A 27,252-nucleotide genomic window follows, 5' to 3' on the forward strand; every position below is an offset into this window, starting at 1 on the left:
AATGATGCATTAAAAATGTTCACTGCCGAATAGTCGGAATAATAATTATTTCCCACTAAAAGCCTTGTTTAAATTGGCGAAATTAATTGGAAAAATAGCTGTCGGCAAACACAGCAGAAGAACAGACTGCAGCATTAACACGCCTTTCAACCAGCATTGTTCAAACTTAATTATTCTTGAAAACTTTTTCCCCCCTTCCTTGTTTCCTATATTTTGGCGGCTTTCAGACAAATCAACCCATCTGCTTTAATAAACAGCTCTTTATGTCGATACGAGCATGTGATGTATACCAGACTGTACCGGGCAGTACGGTTTCATGCTCGGCTCAGGTGTGCGGGGAGGGAAAGCTGGCAGGTTGCCCTCCGCTATTAAAACAACAGGCTTTGAGTCGCTCCGGAGCAAAACGCACGCCGCTGCGCGCACTTTTACTATTTACCAGACATTTTTTTCCTCCCTTCTTCTTCTTCTTGACATGCAAACATGTGGCGTGTAAATATGAAAATGAATGAGTGTGAGAGCTCTCCTGGCAGTGACTTCTCTCTCTCTCTCTCGCTCTCTCTCTCGCTCGCTCTCTGTCCCCGGAGAGCGGCGCGTCGGAGAGGAGCGGCTGTAAAAACCAAAGTGGGGCAATGAGACAAGCTGCGCCACAGCTGGCAAATCATCGATTTGAGCATCAGAAACGGGGAGGGGCGGTTCATTTACCTGCCACCCTCTCAAAGCAGCCCTCCTCACATGCCGCTACTCTACTCTCCTCTTCTTCACCCCCGCTGCCCGCAGCGCACGGTTGCTCACGTTTCTGCGCTCCATCAGCCGTGTGCGCTCCCCAACTTCACTCCAACCTCCGCCAGTGCGGTTTCTACTTGACGACCCCCTCCTCCTCCTCATCCGTAGGACTTTTGACTTTTTTTTCTTTTTCTTTTTTTAAAAAAAGCAGTTCTTCCTCCCACAGAGCAGTCGCCTATTTTTGGATCTCTCGCCGTGGAGCAGTGACAAGAGATTGTTCAACTTTTGATGGAAAACAAGAGGTCGGGCGACTGCTGACTTTAAAGGTACGGTCTCTTACTCTAAACTGTTTCTGCTCAAGTGATCGCTGTCCGCTGTCATTCTGTCACATGCCTCTTTATTAGAGCATCTGCACGGGTTTGAAATCACATTTTTATTGCGTGTCACATTAAAAAAGGGGGTCTCCTTGGAATTAGAAGAGTGAGATACTCTAAATGAATTAAAAGCAATTTTGCAGACCTTCATCTTCCAAATCACTTAAAACCCGCAGACCAAACGTGGCTGTAAGAATTTAATATTTCAGAGAGATTTTTAAAATAAAATAAATAAAATTAAAATCGAGATTGTGAGCGGTGACGCCGAACCTAAACGCACGCATTCAGAACTTTCTAAATTTAAACGGGCCCGTGTCGTTTCTGCACAAATAAGCAAAGCACTCGTGATATTCGCGGGGTTAAGTGCACCCATCTCCTCTAATTCATTTAACAACTTACTCTGCGTCGCAGCAGAGGAGGAGGAGAAGTGATGCAGCCATCGCCACCGCTGCTCCTGGCCTGACCGTGTCACAGAAAGTTGCTTAGTTTTCCGTCGAGTCGTGAATCTTGTAGAAAATACTAGACTTCAAAATCAGGCCTTCCTCTCTTACTTATAATGAAGTGCGTACTATCAAACAGCTGACACGTCTATTAGAAATGAATCTACTGCAGCCCAACTGCCCATCTACTTTTACTACTTTTTATTAGGCCATTAGAGCCACTTCATTTATTTCCTCCACATACTTACCATTTAATTACGTGTCAACTTGCTTCAACATTTTTACTGCTGTGACATGAAACATTTTGTGTAACTCTTAAAAAAAACACTGACTGAGCCCAACAAGGTATAAAAAAGGTGTGAGAGACTCAGAAGGAAACAAACATTAAATGACTTTATTGCTTTCTTTCTGCTTGACATGGCGTGAGGCAGTCAGGAGGATGTGATGACAGAGTCGGCGTGGTAATGCTGTTTTGGTCTGCCTTATGGCTTTTGTCACAGTGCTGATAAAGTAATTTCAGGTACAACCAGACCTGTGTGTGTGTGTTTATGTGTGTGTTAGATAAAGAGATAGAGAATAGGGAGCAGTTATGAGAAGATGTATTAGTGTGCTCAAAATGCGTGGGCACCAATCTTCTGTGGTTTACAGGTTTTTAAAGGTTTCACTCTCTGTCTGTTCCTTTTGAAAAATAGCTGACATTTCACACAGCAGCAAGGCCAGTGGCTTTCACTCAGATATTCGAGATTATTTATATATAGATATCAGCATAAATACACACATGTAAGACAGAGTAGAGTTTGCGTTTAAGGCACAAGCAAGATGTGGCACAGGGGTGATCATTTGTGACAATTGTGCAGAGAAATTAATTTTATACAAAATAATAATAATCTAGCGGCGTTTTGCATTTCAGAGACCTGATCTGATAGCTTTCTGAAAAATAATAATTACTTCACGGTGTCACCGGTTGTTTACCATGTTGCTGCTGTAGTCAGGTCATGTGCGTTGCTCACGCACGTGCAAATTACAAGGTCAAGAGTGGCACTACTGCATGGGAAAAAGCAGGTTATGGCACAACACCGGTGATTTTTCTCCCTTTTATCTTTGCAGATCTGTGGCAGTTCAAGGTTCTGTGGCTTATCTGGTCAGTGCCTTAGACAGCAATGACAAACAGCCTTTTTCCTGTCTCGGGCTGCCATGTGTCACTTCTTGTAAAAGTCCTCAGACAACCAGAAGAAAGCCTCAACGGCAGTTTGTGAGCGTTGAAGCAAAACTTCTCGGTATTACTCCTCGCCTTCATTACAACCACTCCTTATCAGCTTGCGGTTGTGAAAGTGGCACAAAAAATGTTTGTGTACATACGATACCATGTCAATATGTTTGGCAAAATTTCTCCACTCGTTCTAGTTTAGCAGGAATGATAAGAATCAGAGTGTGAAGATGTCAGCGTTGCTTCATACTGCTGGGTCACACAGATCCAGCAGTAAAGCTTAAACATCTGTTACAGCTTATTAGTGCCTAATGAAATCCTCTGAATGTGTTCCCAGTTCTTACAATAACCCTACCGTGATTTACAATAAACCTACGATCTGAGAAGACATTTAAATATACTCACCCTTCTTCTTTTAAGTTACAGGTTTAACCTTGTTATACTCAGATTTTTCCCCTCAGAGCTTAGTTTTGTTTTCATTACGACTAATCGAAACTAGTGCACGCGGCATTTACTGTACTGTAGTAGTGTTGTAATAGCAGGAAATCAGCGTGTAGTGTGCACAAACACTCAGGGCTTTCTCACCGTCTTTTGCTTTTAAATCCCAGTGACGCTTCTGCATCACATCTCTTTTAATCATCAGTTTCAGGTCGTCAGGTCAAAGGGTTTCTTAGGACTGGCAGGATGACAAATTAAATCTTATCTCTCAGGTGGAGGTGGTGTTAGTTAAGTGTATATCAGCGTCTGCACGTTGCCGTGCTCTCGCTCAGTGTCAGGTTCACAGACTCTGAAGGGCAGGTTGTCAGGAGTGAGCGGGAGCAGAAAGTTTGTCCGGTGACCCCGAGACACCAATTAGCGTGGACATCGGAGAGCACAGGTTGTGATTTTTGTTGTTGTTTTTGCTGTGCAGTCTGCACTCAAATTATATTAGGAATGCTTCATCACTTTGCTTTAAAATTGAATTATGCTCTCAATCATCATTGCTTTCAGTAAAATTAGACAAAAAAGTTCAGGGAAAGAGGCTGTCCCTAAACACACAACAGACACTCCTATACGTCTCCATAAGCTTTGCTGTGTCGGCTGTGTGTCGTGGTTGTTGTTTGAATTCCTCCAGCAAAAGATGCTGTTTATTAACTCCCCCACCACCACCACCTCACTCGCTGAGTATTTGCTGGGAGTTTAGAGCTGGGCTGTTCCTCACTTTGCTGAGGCTGATATCTCAGGCTAAAACCATTAATCGTCTTTCTTTACCACCTCGATAATTATCGCTGTAGCAAAATAACAGCTCAGCAAACAGTGAAATTATACCTGTGGTAGGGAGCAGAGTAAATACCTGTTTAGCTGCCAGCAAATGTATTTATTAGACTGTCGCCAGTAAATAAGAGGCCTGTCTCGTTTTTTAATGTGTGGCTCTTTGGGGATTCCATCCCTCCACACACCCCGCCATGCCTCCTCTGTATGAAATAGCTCTGTTATGATTGCTAATAGAGGAGAAAGATAACAATGATTCCCTCTTTTTTTCCCCGTTTTTTCTTTTTGGTGGCGTGTTACAACTAGTGTGGAATAAGAAAACGCTGGTGAGTTAATAATGACTGCTGCATTCCAGGGCTCAAAAATGTAAGAAAGCCCCCCCCTGTCAGTTACAGACATACCACCCTGGGTGCATGCTTTTAGTGTGTGTGATTCAGGAGTTACAGCTCATTTTGTCATTATCTGGAAAGTTTTCTATAAGAAAGAAACAGGGGTGGGTTATGTTGTCCCGGCATGTTCAACTGCATTTATTTTGGCATATGCTTTGCATACTGTTGATCCAGATTCCTTGGCTTAGTGATAAAAGCATCATATTGTTTTTGGGTCCCCACAGTCAGCCCCGTTCGCTGAATGGCTTGGCGTGTCCTCCCTGGGACATAAAAAAATATCCGAAGTCCGTCACATTGGTTTTGTCACGCTTTTATGAAATGACACCCCTCTTATGTTAGATTTTTTTTTGGAGTTTGGAGTTGGGGGGTGTGTGTTCTTGTTCTTTATTGTGCTTCATGCTCCTGTATCAAATATAAATTACAGACGCAAACACATTCAAGTTTTCATGATTCAAATCATATTATTACCGGTCTAATCGTATGTTTTTTTTCTCAAGAGGGAAAAAAACCCTCATTGTCTTTCATTCGATGCTTGTCTTCATCCGATCTGTGTAGGTTTTTCTGAATCCTTTGTTCAGAGGGAGGAAAAAAAACAGCGATTTAGAGGAAAGCGCATCCCGCTAAGATCAGGTTGTTAATACCCACCCACATACCCCAATGAAACAATTTCAACAGATACTGTACTCTCTGTCTTACACACACACACACACACACACACACACACACACACACACACACACACACACACACACACACACACACACACACACACATTTGCCTTATCAACTGTTTTGTTCGTCAGTGGATGGATGATGCATCCTTTGACAAGGGATTAAATATGCAAAGAAAAATATGTAGATAAAGAAACACATCTTTAAGTCTGTGCTTCTTATTCAATACTTCTGCCTAAGCCTGAATATTAAGTGCGGTTTCCTTACACGCTTGCGTGCCATCTTTTTTCCCTTCAACTCACTGCAGCCTCACTTCTTGCACACTGAGGCGAGTAACACCATCCCGTCACCTGCCCTCATTTCCTTAACACTCCTCACAAGGCCAGGGGAACTGTGCCCTTCACCGCCTCTCACCCACTTCAGGAAAAACCCAGCGGGCCATGACAACCTTTCTCGCCCCTTCAGCGTGCCCTCTCTCACAAAGCCGTCTTCAGTATTTCTTTCTGCCTCTCACACACTAACACCCGTGTCTCTCTAACTCTATTAATTGTTTATTTTTTGCCGTCCACGAGGCAGAAATTAGAGTTTAATTATTTGATCATGTGACGACCGGCGTCCAGCACGCAGTGACAGAAAAGTAATTTCTCCAAACAGGGCCCTGCCTCTGATGCCTGTTGATTGTTCTATGACTAATTGGTTTTATAATTCGATAAAGGCGCAGAGGCGCAAGAGAGGGAGGGGGGTGATAAACAAGGCGGTGAAGGGTCCTCTGGGTGCGCCTGGGTGGGGATGTTGGCTTTGAATCGTTAGTGCAGATTCCTGTGAGGAGGCCTGACATGGGCTTGAACCGACACGGCGCTGCTCGGCGGTCATTACAGCCAATATTATCCTGATGGCCGGGGTCACGGGTTCGGGCAAAAGGCACGAACTTCCAGGGCAGAGGGGCCTCGTTACAAACGGCGCGGAAAAACGCTCGCCACCACTGAGCGGATGTACATGTGTCTGTCTGTGTGGCGTGCATCTGTGTGGGAGCTGCACAGTGTACAGTGTACACCACACGCCATCGGGGGTGGCTGCTGGGTGTGGAGAGTTTTAACCTGAAAACAAGAGGTGGGAGTGCAGCGGTCGATCTGTCTGTGTATCAGAAATGGGGAGGGAGGAAATCCTCGTGGGGTCTGCTGTCTGCAGCGACGCCGAGACCCTCTGAGGGGAACTGGCGTTAGGCCTTCCTGTCAGCAGGCCTGAGGTGGAGACCACTTGCTCTGCTTCTATTTCTGTCGACTTCATGTGATTATAAAACAATTAAGTACTTAGGAGCCGACTCTCAGTTCATTACATCCCCCTTGTTCTTTCTTTCTCTCTTTTCTGCCTCCTCCCACACCAAAGTGCGGACATATGAGAAATGTAGAAATCACCTTCTCCTGCCGCTAATTGAAAGCCACACTCCTTGTATGAGAAGCTAATTGAAAACACGGAACTAATTCGAGCTGAAGGATATATTCACGGCGGAGTAGTTTGTCTTTTTGTGGTCACCTCGCAGCAGCTGTGTAAGTAGCTCTTTACGTCTTACATGTAAATATTAATAAACCACCTCAAAGCTGAGCTCTGTACAGAGCTGAATGCGAGCTGTCTGTGCGCAACAGGAAAACGCAAGCAGTACCTGTGACAGCGAACACACACACAGACCAAGGGTGAAACCGGTCACTCTTAAAAAAACATTTCTGAGAAAACAATGAGCACCTCTGAGACAGCATCGAACCAAATGATGACACATTGCGCTTGTATTGTTAAGAAAGTGTAATATTCTGGGTTGGGTTAGTGGAGTCTGTAGCGCCTTTTGAAACTTATTTGCCCACACACTGTCAAAGAAATGTCAGTGGCACTAAACAAGTCAAACGCCTCCCTTTTTCCTGAATTCATTCATGATAGAAAAATCAATTCTGCACCAAGTGCTGTGCTCTTGTTTAGAAAAGAGGTTCGCTTTATTTTTGTGGCTTTTTTTTTGCTACTCATTTAACTGCTTCTTGGTTTTGCACGGCATCTACTGTACAACACCCTTGTTTTCATTTTTTCTCTGCACATGACATATTTTTGAGGTTCGTCTGCGCACCCACACTGATGCAGGCGTGTTTTGACACGTTTCCTCGACAGATTATTAAATCCTCTTCAGCCTCTAATAATACTATTATGTTTATGTGTGTGTGTTTTTTTTGTTGCGCGAGACACTTGCAGAAAGAGCTCAAAGTCGAACCAGTGACAGCGCTAACCCCCATGCTGCGTCTGTGTGTTTGCTCAGACTGGATCCGCAGACTAATTTGTATTAGTAACCAAATAATCGCATTAATTCCCATTAGAAGCATCACAAGTGGTGAGCATGAAGACATCACAACACCTACGTAGAGTAAGTGATGGCGCTGCCGCTTCGCTTGACACACTAAATAAAGACGCCTCTCGATGCTGAGCCAACAATAATATATTTTCTTATTCATTTTCAGCCTTTTCTCCCCCTTTTGTGTGCCAATGATTAGTATCCTTTTAAATGAAAGGCACATAATACTTCATTTCTTCAGGGACGTGTGGTTTAAAAAGCAGCGGGCCAGATATGATACCACTGATAAGTGTGTTATGGGAAAAAAACACACGCGGTACCTGTGATAATGCACACACTGAGGGTGAAATATATTTTAATATTATTTAAATATGAGGTGTCTCTTTAGCATCCAGTCTGTCATGTCATTTTTCATGATTTCTTTACAAATGTAGCCATCAGGCACAAAATCCTGCCTGAACAATTACACTTGTGTACATGCATCTCCCCAACACAAAGCCACACAAGGCTTGTAAAAACCCACCTTGAACAGAGCTAAATCTGCATTCAGCACATGATTATAACACCGCACAGCTAGTATTTTTAAAACGGCTTTCTGTGTTTCAAAACCCATTTTTCCCTCTTTTCTGTGTGATACAAAACGGTATATGTTAATTGATAATCAGCAGTGTTGATTCAGTGGTGCATTCAGTGCAAATCTGTGCCCTTCTGGATGTCAGAGGGTTTTCACAGCCACGTCGGTGCCAACCTAGCTGGCAGTGCCGGCACCTGTTGGCGGTGCCAAGGCCTGGCAGGGGTTATCGATGCTCTCTGATGGTGCCCGACAATCACAGTGGAAATGACTGCGGCTGCTTGCGTCATGCCAGATAGAAAAGAGCATTTGCCGACAATGGCTCGCTTTCACCATCGCTCCTGTTTTCCGGATGCTGCTAACGACGGCCAAGGAAGAAAAAAACTGGTTAAAAAAAAGAAAGAGAGAGGAACGGGAGCCGCTGCCGTGAACATCATGTAAAACATGTCAAACGTGGAAAACATGTCAACGTGCAGAACGTTGAGTAGCAATGCTGTGCAAGCCGAGGTGATGCAAAGCAATCTGCTGAAGAGAAGGTGTGGGTGTAGGGGGGCTCCAGCCTGTCAGATTCATGTTAGTACAAATCACAGAGAACCTGAAAAGGAGGCGCATGCATGCACACACACACGATATTCATGATTATTATTTCTATTCATGAAAAATAAAGTCAAATGTCCTTTACTTTCATGTATCTATGATGTGGTAAACTTACAAATAATCCATTCGTGACTTTTATGTCTTAAAGGGCTTGGTGGAAGTCTTGTTGCTGAATAATATGAATCTCTGAAGATGTATAAATAGTATTTACTCCACAGTTTGGGTCCTTTAACCACACTGCACACCACAGCTGGGTTTAATGCAAGTGTTGGCAGCTCACTGAAAACCAGAGACTGGTGGAGATAAGAATTGATTGCTGAATCTTTGAGTGACAGCCTCTGCACGTGAATTCAAACATGCTGGGGTCGCATATCAGCATTTTCAACAACTCTTCTACTTCCTGTTAAAAAAACCACATACGACGTGGGACCCTTTTAAAATGCAACCGCCTCCTCAAAACTTACACCTCACACTAACTAGGTGTCAATATTGCAAGACGTTCCATCTCAGGTCCGAAAGGTGAGTTTCACGTTGCATTTTTTTTTTCCGTTAAAAGCCTCTTTGATGGCCTCCTGCTATGAATTCCTAATGCAGTGTTTTTGGACACAAATGTATTTTAAAATGAACAAACTTTTGACCCCACAAAGGTGGGTGGAACAATGATTTAGTTTCACAACCAGGGGGGTGAATGAGAGGTGTAACTGTGATGCATCACTTCTTCCGTGATTGTTTTTTTTGATCGGTTCCAGGTTTGGCTTTATTTTAAAGACCTCCAGGTCTTTCCCTGCCTAAAAGAAGCACTTTATGTAAATTTAGAACCATTTTCTTTGTCGGGCTTCTCCGACTGCCGTCACTGGCTAAGCTAAGATGCTTACAACTGCCGGGATGCATTGTTTATGAAACAGCAGCTTTGTGTGAGACGATTTGCAGTCTGTTTTTTTCTTTTTTTTTTGCGGGGATGAGCTTTATCAACCCTGCAAACACATCGTAAGTCAGCATGTAGCATTATGTAGCACTTCATGCACACCTGACCTCCACGATCGACAACATTCAGGTTCTGTCGATGTGATAGGTACACACACTTCCTGTTTTCTGTTGGTTTCCTGTTTTTGTTCTTGCACAGCCTGGACAGACGTGCTTCTTCATTTCTCTTTGATGTACACACTGGCCTGATGACAAAGCCACACCTTATGTTAAGTGTGAAGAAAAGCACGCTTTTTATGAAACAAGTGTCCCCATGCTTTCATTTAATGTGCAAAATCTATTTCCCCATGTATTCTCAACGCTGAACTTTGCCTCACACACTCCCCCATCTGGCTCTTTCTAGGATCTAAAGATGGAGAGTCAGATATGCCACCCCTCACACCATGTGTGGGTGTGTCCATCATTAAAATGACCTTTTTCTCATGAAGTCAGAGTGAGGATCTTATTATTGGGTCACCTTAATGGTTCGGTAAAAACACCAGATCAGGCCTTTATTGACAATACCAACAGATTAACTTGTGTGATGTTTTGGCAGTTCGGCCAGCAGGGACTGGTTTGAGAAATAATTACAAAATAATGACAATAGCTTAACATCAGCCTGTTCAGGGTTTTTGTTGACAATATCAACAGAGATTAGCTCATCTAATATTTTGGTCTAACTTGCAGTGGAGGTAAAGTTTTAGCACATATGGGAAGACTGCTGAAAGCTAAATGTTGAGAGAGGGAAATGAGAGATGTGGCAATGAAGACTGCTTTTAAAAAAAAAACTGTATTACTTGTACTATTTACAAAGCAATAAGTCAGTAATAGCCCTGAGAAATCACTAAAGCTTAATATTCAAGTTGATAAACAACCAACGTACATATTAATACAAAAATATGAGTCTAAATTGTATATTATTGCTGTAAGGGTGGAAAATGTAAATAAATATATTAATATGTAGTCAGTTTTTATTTGAAATAAAGCTATTATCTGCTTTTTAGACTTATATGTGTAATTTCTTATATTACTTTGTAGCGTATTTATTTTTATATTTTTATTTAGTCTTTATTTAACTAGGAAAATATGACTCTTGAGATTAAAAATATATTTTGGAAATGTGTGTCTGCCAAGATAAACATCAGCACAATCAACTGTGATCAGTAATCCACACATGGAATAGGAACATTATAGGTACTTATGTGTATGAGACAAAGCAAAATGGTTAATGTTAAAGCTCAGACCTAAAGCAGGGTCAGTTATGGTCAGTCATCATATTTGCATCCTGAGGTCATTTAAAGTGGCCTTAAATATATTTGGTGTATGGTTTGGATCAAACTCCAAACAATATTTCTACTCTGCAAAAATTTATTTTTATTCCTAGTTATGAGATTATTTTGGAGTTTTAAATAAATGGGTTTTGTTTTTTGCAAACACAGCATTTGTTAAATTTTTTCTCACTTTTACGTTTTGCTTTCAGTTTGTCTCAAAGGGCCAGCCACCTTACTTATTTTGCTATTCTGACTTCATCTGGATGTAGATTAATTTGTCAAACAAAAACTATACATTTGGCCCAAAGTAAAGTCCTGAAATAAATAAATAAATAAAACACATCATAAATTAAGGTATCGCGCGCGCGTGTGTGTGTGAGCATCTGTGTGTTACTCGGTAATAAATGCAGGACCGCCTCACTCTAATCAAGCTGATTAAAAATTCCTGCGCGCACAGCCGGAAATCGCACCACCGTTCCTCCCCGTTGTGTGTGTATTAGTGAGTGTGTGTGAATGCATGTGTGTTTATGTGTGTGTGGTTTCGCTCCCGGTCCACTTTCTCCACTTTGTCTCCGCCAGGACTTTTCCTGCCTGAGATGCGGAGGAATAATCTGTTTTGATTTTAATAGGGAAGGCTGCTGGTGCTGGTGGTGTGTGAGGGGATTATTCCTCTTATTTTCTCTTATTCTCACACACTTTACACCCCATCTCCTGCGCTCTCTCTCCCACACACACACATCCCCATCCTTTCTTCTATTTTTTTACCCTATTTTTTTACCCCCTCTTACCACGCCATTTGAAATGAGGAGGAGAGAAGGAAAGCAGAGGCAGCGGCAGCACCAGCAGCGAGGAGAGGAGAGGGGGGAGTGATGAGTCAATACAACTAATAATTTAATGGGGACAGAGAGGGAGAGACGGAGTGAGAGGGGGAGAGACAGAGAGGGAGATAGAGAGAAAGAGGAGCTCCGTCCGGACGCCAATCCCCAGCCAACAGGACACCTCCTACTATTACTATCAAGGCAGCTCTCTTATGCATCCACAGCGAGCCTTATTCATCCTCGGCATCGGAAAGTAAACCGCACTTTTTGACCCCCCTCTCCTTGTTTTATTTTGCGAACCTGTTTCGACTGTCCGCATATCGTCTCCACATCGCCTCCATGGCAAGCTCACACAGTCGCTTCTTAGTATTTTTGCTCTCTCTCAGTCTGCCGGCAGTCAAATCTAGCTAAGCCGACGCTGAGCTATTTTTTCCCGTAGTCCCTCCGTGAACACACACAGCGAGGGTTTGTTAGGTCTCGGCGGCGGTTGTTGTTGTTACAACTGTGTCCGAGGTGCTTGTGGTTCGTGCTGGCCGTACTGTGCGGCTGCCTGCTCGCCGTTTTGGATGTTGTGCTGCGAACTAAAGCCGAAGTCGCCTTCACTTGTAAGCGTTGCTAAATGTCGCCGGTTTTAACGCTTTCCGTTGCCGTCCTTTTTCCTCCACTTGGACGGAATTGGCTGTAACGTCAGGGCTGCACACTCCTGTCTCTCTCCGCTCCTGCCGCACACGCACAACCGCTTACCAATGTTCGCCTATCACGGTCCATCTCGACCTCGTCCTCCCTTGCACAGACCCGGGTTGTTGTTGTTTTTTCGCACCGCCTGCCAGTCCTCCGCCAAGAAGAGCAGGAGAAAGCATCTTTTTAAACACTGATTTTGGGAACCCCTCGCTGTCATGCACACGTAGAGAGATAACAAGAGAGGAACCGGGAGTTGTTTTTGGGGAGGGGGGGTTTCTTTCTTTTTTCCTTTTTCTTCTTCTATCTTTTCTACCCTGGCCAAACTTGAAGAAGAAGCGTTTTCCAGCCGGTGTTATATGCTCTCCAGTGCTGAAGTGCTGCGGTTCAGGTTGGTTTGAAGTTTTTTTCTTTTCTATTTCTTTTCTTTCTTTCTTTTTTTTTTTAAACTCAACTTCTCCTCTCTTAACTCCCACCCCCCTTTGAGCAGGGGCGTCCAGGATTTTTGTAAATGGGGTGGCCCAGAACAAAGCAAGGGGGGCCTTGTAGAAAGCAGTGTTTGATGAATTGATTGTGACTTGTTTTGTATTAAGAAACTCTTTTACAAAGTGGTTAAACTCTTTATTTAAGTCAAAGTCTACAAGTACTAAAACTTTAGCAGTACTTTTAGGTACTTACAGTTAAAATATTGATGATGCAGAAAAATATACATCATCTTATCATATTTGCTGATTCAATAGTGTACATAGCACTTTATTTTGCATCAAAAGACTAATTTAATCATTTTCTATATTGTTGGGTAGCTTTATTTATAATATTACAATTTTTTTATTGGATTTAAAAAAAATTGAATAATAATAAGTGGTAAAGACTTCAAAGAGTTTTTGTGTTTTAAGGTCATATAAAAATCCTGACCTGGATCCAGACTGTATCCGGGTCTGGATTCCTTTGGCTCCCTCTCTGTGGGGAATTAGTTGCTTCATTGGATGTTATGAATCGAGGAGTTCATGATCTTTTGAGTGGGGGTGGATGATTTTGCCCTTTTCACTCTTTGACAACAGCATTCCAGTTCAGTCCACCGGCACCCACTAACCACCACGAATAATTATTTTTCTGTTGTGACCTAATATTATTCATATTACTATTATTATTGATCAGATTTTCAAAGTTTGCCCGAGCACTTCGAATGATGTAGGAAGCTGTGTGTGTGTTTGTGTGTGTAAGCACACCTGTGGGTAAAGCAGCCATCCTCCATCTTTCCTTTTTGTCTCTTCCTCCCTTTTCTTTCCCACTTTAGATGACTACCCTCATGAGTCAGCTACTGCCTGTTTTGGAGTTTCCTCAAGCTGCTTTCTCCCCCCCACATCCTAAAGTTGTAAACTCATTGCTCGCCACGGGTGTTTCGCTGCACTTGCAGAATCTAAAAATAAAGTTCACACCTGTAAAAGCTTGTAACTGATTTTGTTTGTCTGTCACAACAAAATGACAGTGCGGCCTTTTGCCTTCTTTCTTTTTTTCTCCAAGCTGCGTCACGAATGGTAAGCCACACAAAGTGACTCACAAACTGAATTACGTTAGTTTCCCCTTCCGTGCGTGCTCCGCAGCACAACCTTGTTCCTTGAACTGTACTGTATTTATTGAAGTGGAATCTCCCAGCAAATTAATGTATTTGCTCTAAAACCTCGGCCTGTTTGCCTCCGCTCGCATGGGAATTTCTAGCGGGACACCCATACATAATACATGCGTTAAAAAATTGGAACATTACAGCAGCAAGATGACATCACCGCGGCCCGAGTCATCATAACCGAGGCGAATTGACAGTTACTGCCGTAATGGGTCCGTTTTCAGAGGTCTCAATTACTTAAAGGACTTTTTTTTGCTCTATAAAAATGTCCCTTCACATCTTCACATGTCAGTGATATCAACACAAAAGATTTTGCGTTCATTGCCCCTTTTGTATCACATGGCAACTCTTCATTCTCCTGCTTCTTTTATGCCACACACATATCTCCCCTGGCAGCTGATTACATGCTGTTTCTGCCTCCCCCAGGTGATAGTGAGCTGAGGTGCTGAGAATGATGGAACATCTCAGCGAGACGTGTTTGGGCAAGGAGAACTCAGAGCTGGTCAACAGCATGGCAGACGCCAAGGCCCCGCCGGCCAAGCTGCCCCGGCTGGAGCAGAACGGCAGCCCCCTGGGACGGGCCAGGCTGGGAAGCACCGGGACCAAACTCGGAGGGGTCCCGTACAAACCCACCAGCCATCTGCTGAAGACCTGCCATAAGAAAGGTAAGAAAGACCGAAACGGATCAAAAGGAATTTATTGAGAATAATTGTAAACATATAATTGTATTCTTTTTTGTTTTTTGGAGTGTTTATTGGCAAAAATAATCAATTTGAAGACTTCCCTCTGGGTCCTGGGAAATTGTGTGGCGCTTTGTGCGTTAATCACACAGGTGAAAATTAATCGCAAATCAAGTGATCAAGCACATATCCCAAATATGTGCGTCTAAAATTAGAATAGTTTCTGCTTTTATTTCTTTTATATGACAGAAAACTGAATATTTTAGGGGGGTTAAGTGTTGGTAGGAAAAACAAATGATCGGAAAATGTTTTCACTGCTTTTTTCTTTTAAGAAAAAAACTTTTTGTTATTTTACAGACAAAATTATTTTAAATTCAAAATAACCATTTACTTTCAGGCCTTATTTTTTGACATCTTTTATAGTTGTCCTTTATACACAACAAGATAATCTTGAAGGTGTTAAATGTTAGCCGCAGTGCCAGCCTGTATCAGCCGCATGCAATACAAATAAAGTATACGCAGCTCTGCGTGTATTTGTAATGACTGAGAGGAAACATAACCAATGTAAAAAGAGGAAAGTAATTTAAATGCAGTTTAAATAGGCCCCCTCCCACACACACACACAGCACCTTCCACCCACCACCACCCCTGCATGCTCTCCAAAACTCTTAAACCTTTTTACAATGCTTCTTTAGTCATCTCAGTACACACACACACACACACACACACACACACACTCCCACTTATTTGCCCAGACAATAGCTAATAGAAAAGCACTGTGAGAATTATTCCTGTGCCCTGCTGCATAGCGCTGTGTCACTGCTGCTCTCTCCAACCCCGGCACTCCTGCTCTGACATTTGTTTATTAAGGGAAAGTTTCAGTCCTTTAAGAGCCATTGCTGCTTAAAGGGAGCCTTTACTTTGAGATTATGACATAGCTTTTTAATATAACCAGTGTCATCTTGTGAAAAACACGCCAGGCAAAGCCATCCAATATGTGAACCTTCATTTTATGATTATGTTTCTTTCTTTTTTTTTGAGTTTGAAATCCTGCAGGTTTGGAGTTGTAATAGCACTTGGCTGTGAGGGCTCAAATGTTTGTTTGTTTGGCTGGTTTGGTTTTCTTTGGCCAACAGGGACTAAGGAAGTCTTGGAATGTAGCTGCGAGAGTGTCCTCGGATGGGCCATTTCTCTTATTCGCTGCTTTTTATCTACGTGTTGCACACCAGCTGAGAGAGCCTAATTTCTCACCTTCATCATCTCTGCTTCTCTTGGCCTCCTACAACGTTTGCTCCTCCAAGCATCCTCTTTGCCCTCCCCTCCTCTTCTTTTTCCTCTCATCCTTTTTTTTTTGTCAAATTTTAGAAAAGGGCGAAGCAGCCGAGAGAGGCGGCTGGTCAGCCACGGAGGCTTCGCAGAGGGCCCACAGTGGGCATTGTGTCCGAGCCCGAAACACTATTTACCGCAGCCCTCTCTGGGCTCCCTGGAAACAAAGCCAGTATTGATCCCCCAAATGAACCTGCACAGCAGTCTTTATTGTTAGATCTTTATCTATTAAAATCAGGGGAGGAGAAAAGCAGCTCTTTCAGCACATTCTTTTGCATCTGTTGGCTTATTGATTGTTTTGCCAGAGCTGTGTGCATCTTCTGGAATGCTTGGGATTAGAAAATATGGCAATGTTTATCATTTCTATCTGCACTTACAGCGTATGTAAAGAAACGTTCCCAGGTGGCAGCAGGTAGAGCAGAGACCTACTGAAAAAGTGGGGAAACAGGGCAACATTTACAAAGTACAGTAAGCAAAAGATTACCTCCAGTCAGTACTTTGACATAATTTTGACTTTCTGTTTTTATTCAGACTAAAACTTCAAAAGGCCAAGCCGCCCCTGTGCCCTCAAAGTCTAAATTTCACGCCTGTTATTTTAGCCAAAATGGCATATTGGATGATATTTGCACAGTTGGTCCCTTGAACATTTGACAGTCTTTGGACAAGGATTGTTCATTCCACCTAACAGCAGAGCCACTGTTGACACAGACTCGTAAACCTCAGGGCGCAGAGGTGGCTCGGGATTTGTAGCGCTGCATCATGGGAAGATGATTTTGGGTTGGCAGTCAAGGGGAAAAAGGCTAATGTGATCCCAGCACCTTGACAGTGAATAAACTGTGTATTGTGCCAAAAAGAGAGACGAGACTTTCTGTTTTTTGCGGCATGTTTGTTCACACGCGGTTAAGGTTATCATTATCACAAGCAATACCAATCAGTGCAGGCCATAGTGCAACACCTCTGCAATATTATGTCATCATCTTAAAGCTTTAGGCAACATGAAGGAATGCTACAACATTTAAAATGAATCTTAAAATGGGAATTTGGAGCAAAAAGCATCAGGGGGGAGATGATGGAAATGGAAAAAAAAGAAAGAAAAAAGAGGGCAATTTCTTAAAAGACGAAGCAAATTCTGTGTCTAAAATTATGCACCCAAGTAATATTTGATCCCTCAAGCTGATCATAGAGTTTGGCAATGGGACAAAGAGGTGAAGGTATTGAAGGAAATTGCCCTATAAAAGATGAAATATGCCTTTGTGGTCCAAACTTGTGTTCAGAGCTTAAACCTGGATGTTCACTTCTAATCCCTCGACAGCCAACCTCAGTGTAACTTAATCATCTGCACTAAATTTTAATCCCATTCCTCTGCAAACAGAGGACTGAAGGTCAGAGTTTTGCATGTGAAGAAATGGCTTGTGTCTCTTTGTCTGCAGGCAACATGCTGCCTGTGTTCTGTGTGGTCGAGCACTACGAGAATCCCATGGATTTTGACAGCAAGGAGGAGCACGCTGAATTTGTCCTGGTGCGCAAGGACATGCTCTTCAACCAGCTCATCGAGATGGCCCTGCTGTCACTGGGCTACTCCCACAGCTCAGCAGCCCAGGCCAAAGGTAACCCCCTCACCCACTCTCATCATTGTCATCTCTTTCTTCTCTGATCTGACGCTCTTCTTTTATGCTTATCAGCGTCTTTTCTACAGCATTTTCAGACATGCTGGTGCTTGTGCACACACACACTCACTCAAACCTACAGACACACATACACTCTGTGACCATAATAGCTTACCGCCAGCAGATCTGAAGCCACAGTAACACAACCTGACACTGATCCCAGAAAGTCTCCCAGGGGTCATACGCTACATATTCCCACACAGAGGTATCCTCGCACTCTCACAGAGGCTAGCTGCACAGTAAAATGTTTACATGCACATTCACTTGAGTGCTCATATTGTATATATTTATATACATATACCCTCGGTGACAGTGGGTGGGAGGGGCAGGTGGAGGAAAGGGTCTGCTAATTGCACTTGAGCACACGTAGGCTGAGTGCGGCTGTTTCAAGGTGCCTCGATGCATGCTCTTTTATTATAGGCTGTCCATCACGCTGCACATACATACACATTCTAGGCCACCTTTCTCATGAGCAGTCTTCCATCTCTCTTTCTGCTGTGCGGGCTGCCACTGTTTTAAAAGCACTCTCAGGAAAAATTCCTGCGTGGTTGTTGCGATTTCAGTGAAAATTAAGGAAATAAAGAGCATTTATGGCACCGGAATGCTCCTGGGGGTATCTATGCGTGGCTTCGTTCCTACCGTACATGTTTACGGCTTTGAAATGAACAGTGAAAGCGAGCTTTGTGCTGATTTATTTGCTTCTGTGTCCATTGTTGTGCTTTTGTTTCCAAATCTGTGATTTTTTTTCATGCGTTTCCACATTTTGTCCATATTTATGTGTGCCTGCATGTGTTTTGCATCATCCAGGTATGATTCAGGTGGGGAAGTGGAACCCCGTCCCACTGTCATATGTGACAGACGCACCAGACGCCACAGTGGCAGACATGCTGCAGGACGTCTACCACGTGGTCACACTTAAGATCCAGCTGCACAGGTAAGCAACCAATCCACAAGTTTGGGCACATGTGCACCGGAATATTTACAGTTGCACCAGCCCAGAATGTGTGCACATGTTCATACATATTCTTACCTGAGTGCTAACCACAAAACTGTGTTTGAAGAGAACAGTTAGTCATGATCACATTAGCATTTTCCCCCCTCTGATCTGTTGCGCTGTTTATCCATCTAGATAATTTCGATGTGAGTTTCAGCGTTTTGAAGATATATTGGTTGTAGAAATGTCTGCCTTCTCATTGGTATAATGGAAATAAATGACACATATCTTGTGGTGCAAAAATGCCAAGACAATACATAATTAAACAAAACTCAGCAGCAATATGTATTTCTGGAAATCATAACCTGGTTGCTCAAAACAGTCCACCAACCTAGCTGTGAGTAGTTTCGTGTAGGAACTATTTTCTTTTTGCTGTCTACATCCGCCACGCAAAAGATTGGTGCAGCTAGCAAACAGTACAACTCAGGCAAAGGAGATACCGTCAGTGTTTATCACACTGTTTATTACATGTGCTGGTGGTGTTTTTGTCACTAGCATAAGCCTTTTGTGTCCCTTTTAGAGAGTGACACAGTGAACGGCTGAAGTTAAAAGTGTTTGGGGGGGTTTTCTGGAAAGAGAGATGGTCAACTTTTCAAATGTGTCACAAGTCCTTCAAGTAAGCAACTTGGCAGCCATCTTGAAACACATGCGGGCACTCACTTGGGTGGTTATTTTGAAGCATTTTTGTAAATAAGCGTGATTTTCAAGACTTAAAATCAGCAGTTTCTTTCAATTACTTTTTTCTTGACTTTGTCCTAAATTAAGGCTTTTAAAAAGCTTTGTTTTTACCTTAAAAGCTCTGCTACTACTAGCTTCTTTGCTGTTGTGTGAATTGACCATGATTCAAACGGGACATCAGCTGACATCTCCCAAACTGGACAGTTCACACCAAAATCTGTTAGATAAATACCACAGCAGGCCAAATTAAAAATACATAAATTAGACCTTTTTTTAATGAACTGTGTAATCTCAATCTCAACCTCTCAATCTCTGCTTCTAGCAATAACACATATAGCATGTGCCAGTTTACGTGTTTAATACCGAGAAAAACATTATTACTCAGACTGGCCGTTTCCAGGAAGTGGGAAAAACCCATTCATAAACCAAAAAAAACCACTGATTAATTGATCAGAACACAGATTCCGGAGAATTCGAACTCTTGGTAACAATCTAGCTTATCCATAGCTGAGAAGTGATTCTATGAAATTAACCGCTGAGTGATTTTTAACATGTTGCAGTGGAAACGTGAAATATGATAAGTAAATAACCGTTTTTAAACCAAGCTCTGCTTCAGCTCCAAAAAAACCAAATAAACGAATGTGGTCGGTGACTGCGTGGCTAAAAATGACTCACCTGAAATAGTTCCATAAATAAACCTGGCTGCCGCGGATATTTTAGGCAAAATATATTTCTTTTGAGTCTACATTGTGAATGATGAAGATGAAACCTTTACTATACTGAATACTGCTAGCTTTCTCCTGTCATTGCTCACCATATTGTATGCTAAATTATTCTCTGTAGGTGTGAGGCTTTGTCATATTTATACACACGGCAAGAGCATACAAGCATTTATAGACATGGACACAAACAGGCTCATATGCACTCATGGACACACACACACATGCGCGCGCACACAAACAGCCGACTGGCTCTGGTGTGGAGGCTTGTGCCAGCTGCACGCTAACCCAGTGTTCTGCAACCCTCTGGAGAGCTGTTTCTACTCTTTTTCTACCTCGCTCTGCCTCTTCCTTTTCTCTTCCCTCTCCTTCTGTTTCCCCCGCCACCAACACCATCACCACCCACCTCCACCAATGAAGCACTCACACACACGCACACACACACACACAGGCACGGCGACTGATGTGAACACGTCCACCAGCCAGACTACAGAAGGTTGTGTTTATTTCCGGCTTGCTAGCCCCTGAATGCATGGATAGCTGTCTTTCTCCGCTGCCCCCCTCTCTCTCTCTCTCTCTCTCTGCCTGTCTCTCTCTCCCACTCTCCCTCCTCTTGTTCACTTCCGTCTCCCCAGAGGCTTTCTAGCTGCTGGAGCAGTTTAAGGTGTTCTGGAAAATCCATTGTTTGTGTGTTAGAGTGTGCATGTGTATGTTTTCTTAGTAGCAGATGTGGTGTGCATCCCTTTTCTGTTCTCCTCGCTCATAACATTTTCAACACACCGGCTGACAGATTTATGGACAGGCACACACACACACAGCATCTCATGCGCCCTCATCGCTCTCTTATTCACGTCTCTAGCCAGGTTTAACGTGAAGTAATTCAGCGGTAAGTCTAATGCGAAACACACACAAAGTCACGGGAGCCCAGTTGAGTTATTCTCTGCTTCCACCCACCACGTAAATATATTTTACGTTTTCAAAACCCAGAATTCAGTCGATGTCTCTGCAGCTCGCGATTGCAGCACAGGCGAACAGCAAAGACAGTCTGTTTGATATACAGCTTCATTTTGATTACGCCGTATATACGCAATTGTCAATATTGTTATTGGTTTGTATTTGTTTTTCCCCTTTTTCTTACCCACGCCGCCAAACTCTTAAAGCCCCCCCGCCCCGACTGCAGCAGAAATCTCGCCAGTAACACCTTAAATTGTTTCGCCGAGCACAACAAGCCAGGAAGGTAGAAGTAACACGAAATAATAGTCGCCACATGCAGCTGATGTATAATTCATGCATCAATCCAGCAGATGTGTTGTATAAAGTAATTAACTAATCAGAACAATCAGGAGAGAGAGAAAAAGAGAGAGAGAGAGAATATGAAAGAGGGAGAGAGATCGAGGCAGGCAGATACAGAGAGAGAGAGAGAGAGAGACAGAGCAATCTCCAGATGCATCTGCTTGATGCGCCAAATGAAATCTGTCTGTCTTGGAGGGGCGCTTGCAGCAGGAAAAACGAGCAGGGACCCGTGTGCGTTCAGCTCGCTTTCTCTCTGGTTTCCTCTCTGTCTTTGCTGCTCTGCCTATTTGATGCAAACCAGCCAATTTATCCACGTATGCATGTATATGTTCCTCAACCAGGGTCAGGCGAAATGCTGCAAACTGTGTTTGACACCTCTGTTTTTAGGGAAAGTGATTTGCTTCCAGAATTTTCAGCTCAGCACTTGATTAGTGGGGAAATGATCAGTCGAGTTGACTGACAGAAAATTAATCAGGAGTAATGATGATAATCGAAAAAGGTTCAAGCGTCTCGTGGCTGAGGATTTGGTGCGTTTCTCTTGTTTTTAGAAAATAGAACATAACAATTTTAACATGCGATTTCAAGTCATTTTGTTATGTTTTCTGACATGTGTAGGCTAAATCGAATAGCAAAAGTATTGAAATTATGCTACAATAAAATATCCACTCGCTGCAGGTGATAATGTCCACAGCTTTTACAAATATTAGGCAGTTTTAGGAGTAGACTGAAGAAAACACCTATCTCGACTCTTAAATTTTTCTTATGCTTTTATGTTGTACACGCTGGATACTGTGCACTTATCATTTTCAGTGGGGTAGAATTGTATACTCACTAGATATGTCATTTACAACATTTCACTACAGTTGTCTGCGTTTTGTATTAGTACAGAATAGTAATTTCTTCGAATGAAAATTTACCACAAAACAATGCCAAAACGTTCAGTGTGTGGAAAAAAGTAGGAAAAAAGCTTCTACTCTTAGCTAGCCAGTATTAACATCACGACACCTGCTGACCCTTTCCAAAAGCTGCAGATTGTTTGGTTTTCCCTCCGTCTGGCAACCTCTAAGAGTAAGCTGTGGACAGTGTTTCACACCCAGCTTTTTGACTGTTACACTTGAAATATCAAATGTAAATGTGAAAATATGTGATTTAAGATGCAGCGAGATTTTTAAGGTCTATGATGTTGGATTGAAGTTGCACAAAAATACCTCTATAGTTCAATGTGTAATACACATGTGTAATGTCTATACTCAGTTGCAAGATTGTGAATTTTAGCATTTCATTGAAGATCCCATCAAAGCTGCTGCCTTCCTGTCTCAGTCTCCGTTCCATCTGAATTTGTTTTCATGCTCTACTCTTTCCCCCCTTCTCCTTTCTATCCCTGTCTGTCCTTTCCTCACACTCATCCCTTTCTTCTTCTCCCCATCCTTATCCTCCCTGTCACCCTCCACCCCAAATCCCTGTGTGTCTCCTCTCTCTTCACAGTTGTCCTAAGCTGGAGGACCTGCCGCCCGAGCAATGGAGCCACTCTACAGTAAGAAACGCCCTCAAGGAGTTACTCAAAGACATGAATCAGAGCTCTCTGGCTAAAGAATGTCCTTTATCACAGGTGCTGAAGACCAAACTGCTTATTCCAAAAAAAAAGACAAAAAACAAAACAAAAAGCCCAACCCTACACCCTTCTATCATACCGCACAACTAAACAAACACCACTGTGTCCATCACCTCCGTGTTTTATCTTTAACTTATCAAATGCCGTGAGTTTGATCACATGGGAAAGAGAATCAGCATAGAAAATCCAAATCAATGGCTATTGTTATTTGTTTGCCTCTTGATTTTTTGTTTGTTTGTTTCTTTTACCACCCACGACACACACACACACACACACACACAGGCTCGTATGTACCAGCAGCCAAAAAGCAGAGGTGTTGTTGAACGTATGGTTATTGTGAGATAAACACTGGCCCGGGCCCAGAACGATCTGGATGCTTTTTGTTCTTTTCTCATTTGATTCACTCTCAACATTTCAGGCTGGAGGTATGTTTAGGTTTTATATTCTGTGTCTTTCTTTTCCTCTTTTTTTTTTTTTTTTTTGTCGGCTGGGAGGTTGGATAGAAAGCACTAGTGCAGATATTGTATTAACAGGCGGTGTAGTCAGTATATCACAGAGGCAGCTCTGGAGTGAATGGAATGAAATGGCAGTATATCTCTCACAGGGGCCAATAATGTGCGTGTGTGAGGGAGTTACAGCACAAGGAGATATGTGTGCACCTGTGTGTATTTGCTTGTATATCAATGTGCAGAGCGCATATGCGAAATTGCTATTTGCGTTTTGCATGCGTGTGTGTATTCACATCGGAGCGTGTGCGTAGGTGCCTTCAGTATGAAGCCAGCTCTCCTCCTAGGCCACCGTATGGTCACCTGGAGACCCTCATTTGCGTTGTGTGCGAACGCGTGCGAGTGAGCTGCTGCTCTCGGTGTGTGTTCGTGCGTGTGTGTGTGTCTGTTTAGCCGGGCATGAGCAGTGCGCTGATGATGTAAAGAGTCCCTGGGTGGCGTTCAGGCGGAGCCCAGCCCGGTCTGGTAATCACCCTGTTTACGGTCCATATGTGAAGACGGCTCAGAAGAGAGCACACGCTAGCTCAGAGGATTTACCACACAAGCACACACACTCCTGCTCAGACACATTTTTGCTATATTGACATACACACCAGTCTCAAATTAAACTGAAGATTGTTTTTGGTTTGCAGAGAGGACGAGCTGCAGACCTGAAATTATCTGATCTTTTTTTCTTTGTGAATATCTTATGTATTTTACAAGCCAGTCTGGATTTCAGCGGCAACATTTAAATGGCAGCGTCCTTTGTAGATTTATGGCAGCTACAGTCAAAATGTAAGGCAGCGAGCTTAAAAAGAATAATCCAGTTTTTAAGTTTTCGTGTAACTTGGCAGCTTTGCCGTGTTGCTGCTTGATAATCTGATGATCTCCTCGCATGTATCTCTATCTGCCTCACTGAAACATGGCTGCCACGATGGTGTTTGACATCTGTTACTCTGTGGGGTTGCATGTGGTCAGTTACACCCATGGAGCGGCAGTTTGCTCCTCCTAAACCCGATTGGTTTACGACCGTGGTCATCCGCACGTTGCTTCGATACACGGACTCCCTGCCTTGCGAGCGGTGATGTCACCGCCTGTGTGCAGTCTCATGAGAAGGTGAGAAGCCAGGAAGCATTTGGCCCACCCGCTGAGATTTCTGAGTTGACAGAAAAAAAAAGGAGAGAGAAATGAGTGGGAGGAGAAAGGGGCGTTGCAGGAGGGAGCAGAAGATTGGCACCTTTTTAGGATTAGTGTTTCCTTGATATTCTTCTGCGTAATCCCAGACCGAAAAGAGAGGTTAACAGATGAGAGAATCGCAGCGAGTAAGTGAAAGAGAATTAGCCCACCTCTGAACAGGGCTCTGAAGAGAGACAGGGGTGGGGGGTAGAGGAGGAGGGGGAGCAGAGCAGCGAGGGGAGGGCGGTGGGGCGTTATTTTGTGAAATGCTTCTTTTGTCCGGGGCCTTGTCAAACATTTAGTTTCATTCTTTTGTAGCGGAGAGTCATGCTTTGTGTGTTCGGCCTACAAATGGCTCGAGGAAACTCAAGAGAATGCAGTGTTCACTAATGCCTGTTGTCATTCTGCTACAGGAACTGTTTCTGACCCGTGCGAAATACGAAGCACGCTTCAGGATTCACAGTTCATAGCTGGGAGAGGCATCTGCAAAATACAACTTCTCCCTCAATCAGGCTGATTTTGTTTTCTGAGGTTGCTACCAAGCTTAGCATCCCCCTTGCCCATATTCTCAGAAACTATGGCAACAAATGAGATTTCCCCCCCACGCCCCCCACCATCGCCACCACCTCACCCCACTCTTTCCCATTGCCACCACTACCTCTTCTTGCCCACCCCCTGTTCACTCTCGCTGGGCGGCCCCTGATGCACCAGCTGCTGCGTTGTGTAGCAGCAAATAGTCATCAAAATGCCATCTTTTGCAGGCCTTCACCACCTCGGCTGCCACAGGCATAACCTGGCTGCCAGTGCGTGTGTGTGTGTTAGAATGAAGGAAGGGGAGGGGTCATCCCAGTTGAGGTGGATATGTGCCATAATTGAGCTCTGTTAGATGTTGGCGAGAGACGAGGCGCAGTGTTGCAAATGGGATGCGCTTTTTTCCCCAGCTGATTCAAGACATCAGGCTAAGTTGGAATGCGTGTTGGTGTTTAATTGTGTATGTGCTTGTGTGAGTTTGTGTAACAGCACCATGTGTGTTTGTCTGCAGGGGTTGTACTCTGTATGTGTGTGTGTGTGTTTGCCAGTGTGTATATACCACACTCTAACACTAGCAGCTGGGTGCCTACAGTACCTGCCTGCTGCACTGCTATTTTCTTACACACACACACACACACACACACACACACACACACACACACACACACACACACACACACACACACACACACACACTCTTTCCTCGCTCTTCCTGTCTCCCATGTTGGGGAGTGGAATAGATGTTGGGGACCGATAGTAGCCCAGTGCCACTTCCTGGTCTTGCTGATAAGCTCTCTGTGCTGCAGATGGCTATCACTTAAAGGGTCCACACACATGCTCATGCACAGAGACACACCCGCAAACTCTCACACACACACAAACGCAGTCATGCTACCTGTTGACAAGCCCTAGCACAGCCCTCCCGCTGGCACCGCAGTGGCAGCAGAGGCTCTGGTTATCTGCTTGATTTCACTTAGTGCGTATGCATGTGTGTGTGACAGAGCGGTGGGGAGAGGGAGAGAATAGGTGTGTGTGTGTTGTTTCGTTCTCACATACACACAGGGCCCCCTGTGAGAGGTAGAGTGATGTATTGAGGGAGAGGGCTGATTAATGAGGAGCGTTTATTAGAACATCTGTGTCAAAGATGGCGGAGAAAGAGGGAGCGAGAGAGATAGGGGAGAAAGACGGGAAGTGAGGGAGAAAAAAGCACACCGTCTTTTGCAGGCCTCCTGTTTGTTGCCTGGAGCCGCCTAAGCCCAGATATACTGTAAATAAAAGATGCCAGGCTGGAGGAGAGGAGTTCATTATCCCCCTGACTTAAAGGCGAATTCTTCTTACGTTTTAAATACGTGGTTTGCAGATGGATCTTTGGGTGGGGACGTGGAGTTGGAGAGAGACTGTCAATGTAGGACCAGAGAATTTTGAACTTGCAGCTACTATTTCCTAATACCGGTATTGTATAAAAATGAGTCAGTTCATGCATAAAAGTGTGACCCATTAAACCGAACCTGAACTCCGTCAGCGCTTCCGTTGAATGAAGGCTTTTCAATATATTGATAAAAGACTGCTTTGTTGTAGCGTACAAGTCCAAATGCAGACCTTTTCACCCTCCTGTTTTTCATCATGCCGGGATGATGCACCGCAGCATGGTTGGCACAAGTTCTCACCCAGCTGCACGAATGTGACTCGCCTCAGCTGCCTGAATTTGCCTTTAAAGAAAAAGAAAGAAAGAAATATTAATAATAATAAGCAGCTGAATGTTGAACTTGACTCCACCTGGTACAAGCAGGTATAGTAGTAATTGTGTGTGTGATAGTTGGTGTCTTTTGTCATTTCCATGACACAAAATTCGATGTCTTCCTAAACATGTAATTGCTTCTTTTCCAACCTCGGCTGGGTTTTAATATTACTGAACCAAGACTTGGCTAGCACAGAGCTCTAGCTTTTATAACGTCTCCTGTGTGGTATTCTCTGTCTCAAACAGAGGAATGGAAAATATTCCTCATGTAAATCTTTTAGGAGGAAGCTGGTTAAAATTGTGCCTTACCTGCTGCTTTTTCTTTTTAACAAAAGGAACCTGTGTCTGTCTTGTTTCTTTTGGGTGGCTCGTTCCTACCATGTCTAAAGTTTTCGGTGCGTCACACTTAGCTGCAGCGCTGCTGTATAAGGTGCGGCGTACGGCTTT

The 27,252-nt window shown here is 43.6% G+C and overlaps 1 protein-coding gene across 4 annotated transcripts in view; it reads left to right on the forward strand.

Annotated features, from left to right (window-relative positions):
- The first annotated feature begins 635 nt into the window (after positions 1 to 635).
- The window catches only part of satb1b (SATB homeobox 1b), a 59,217-nt gene continuing 32,600 nt past the window's right edge, over positions 636 to 27,252 (forward strand). Inside the window, exons 1-5 of one of the 4 annotated variants that reach the window (XM_085472224.1) lie at positions 636 to 1,049; positions 14,333 to 14,571; positions 17,343 to 17,519; positions 18,387 to 18,513; positions 22,749 to 22,872. In XM_085472224.1, the coding sequence (XP_085328350.1) occupies positions 14,358 to 14,571; positions 17,343 to 17,519; positions 18,387 to 18,513; positions 22,749 to 22,872 (642 nt within the window). In that variant the 5' untranslated portion in view covers positions 636 to 1,049; positions 14,333 to 14,357. Of the gene's footprint in view, positions 1,050 to 9,056; positions 9,072 to 11,359; positions 12,674 to 14,332; positions 14,572 to 17,342; positions 17,520 to 18,386; positions 18,514 to 22,748; positions 22,873 to 27,252 lie in introns of those variants that run through there. The other 3 variants (XM_085472225.1, XM_085472223.1, XM_085472226.1) reach the window with 3 other exon arrangements.

This window comes from Copadichromis virginalis, linkage group LG11, assembly GCF_057382275.1.
Source record: "Copadichromis virginalis isolate Kocher_CV1m ecotype Utaka linkage group LG11, C_Virginalis_male_GT1.1, whole genome shotgun sequence".
NCBI classification, from domain to species: Eukaryota; Metazoa; Chordata; class Actinopteri; order Cichliformes; family Cichlidae; genus Copadichromis; species Copadichromis virginalis.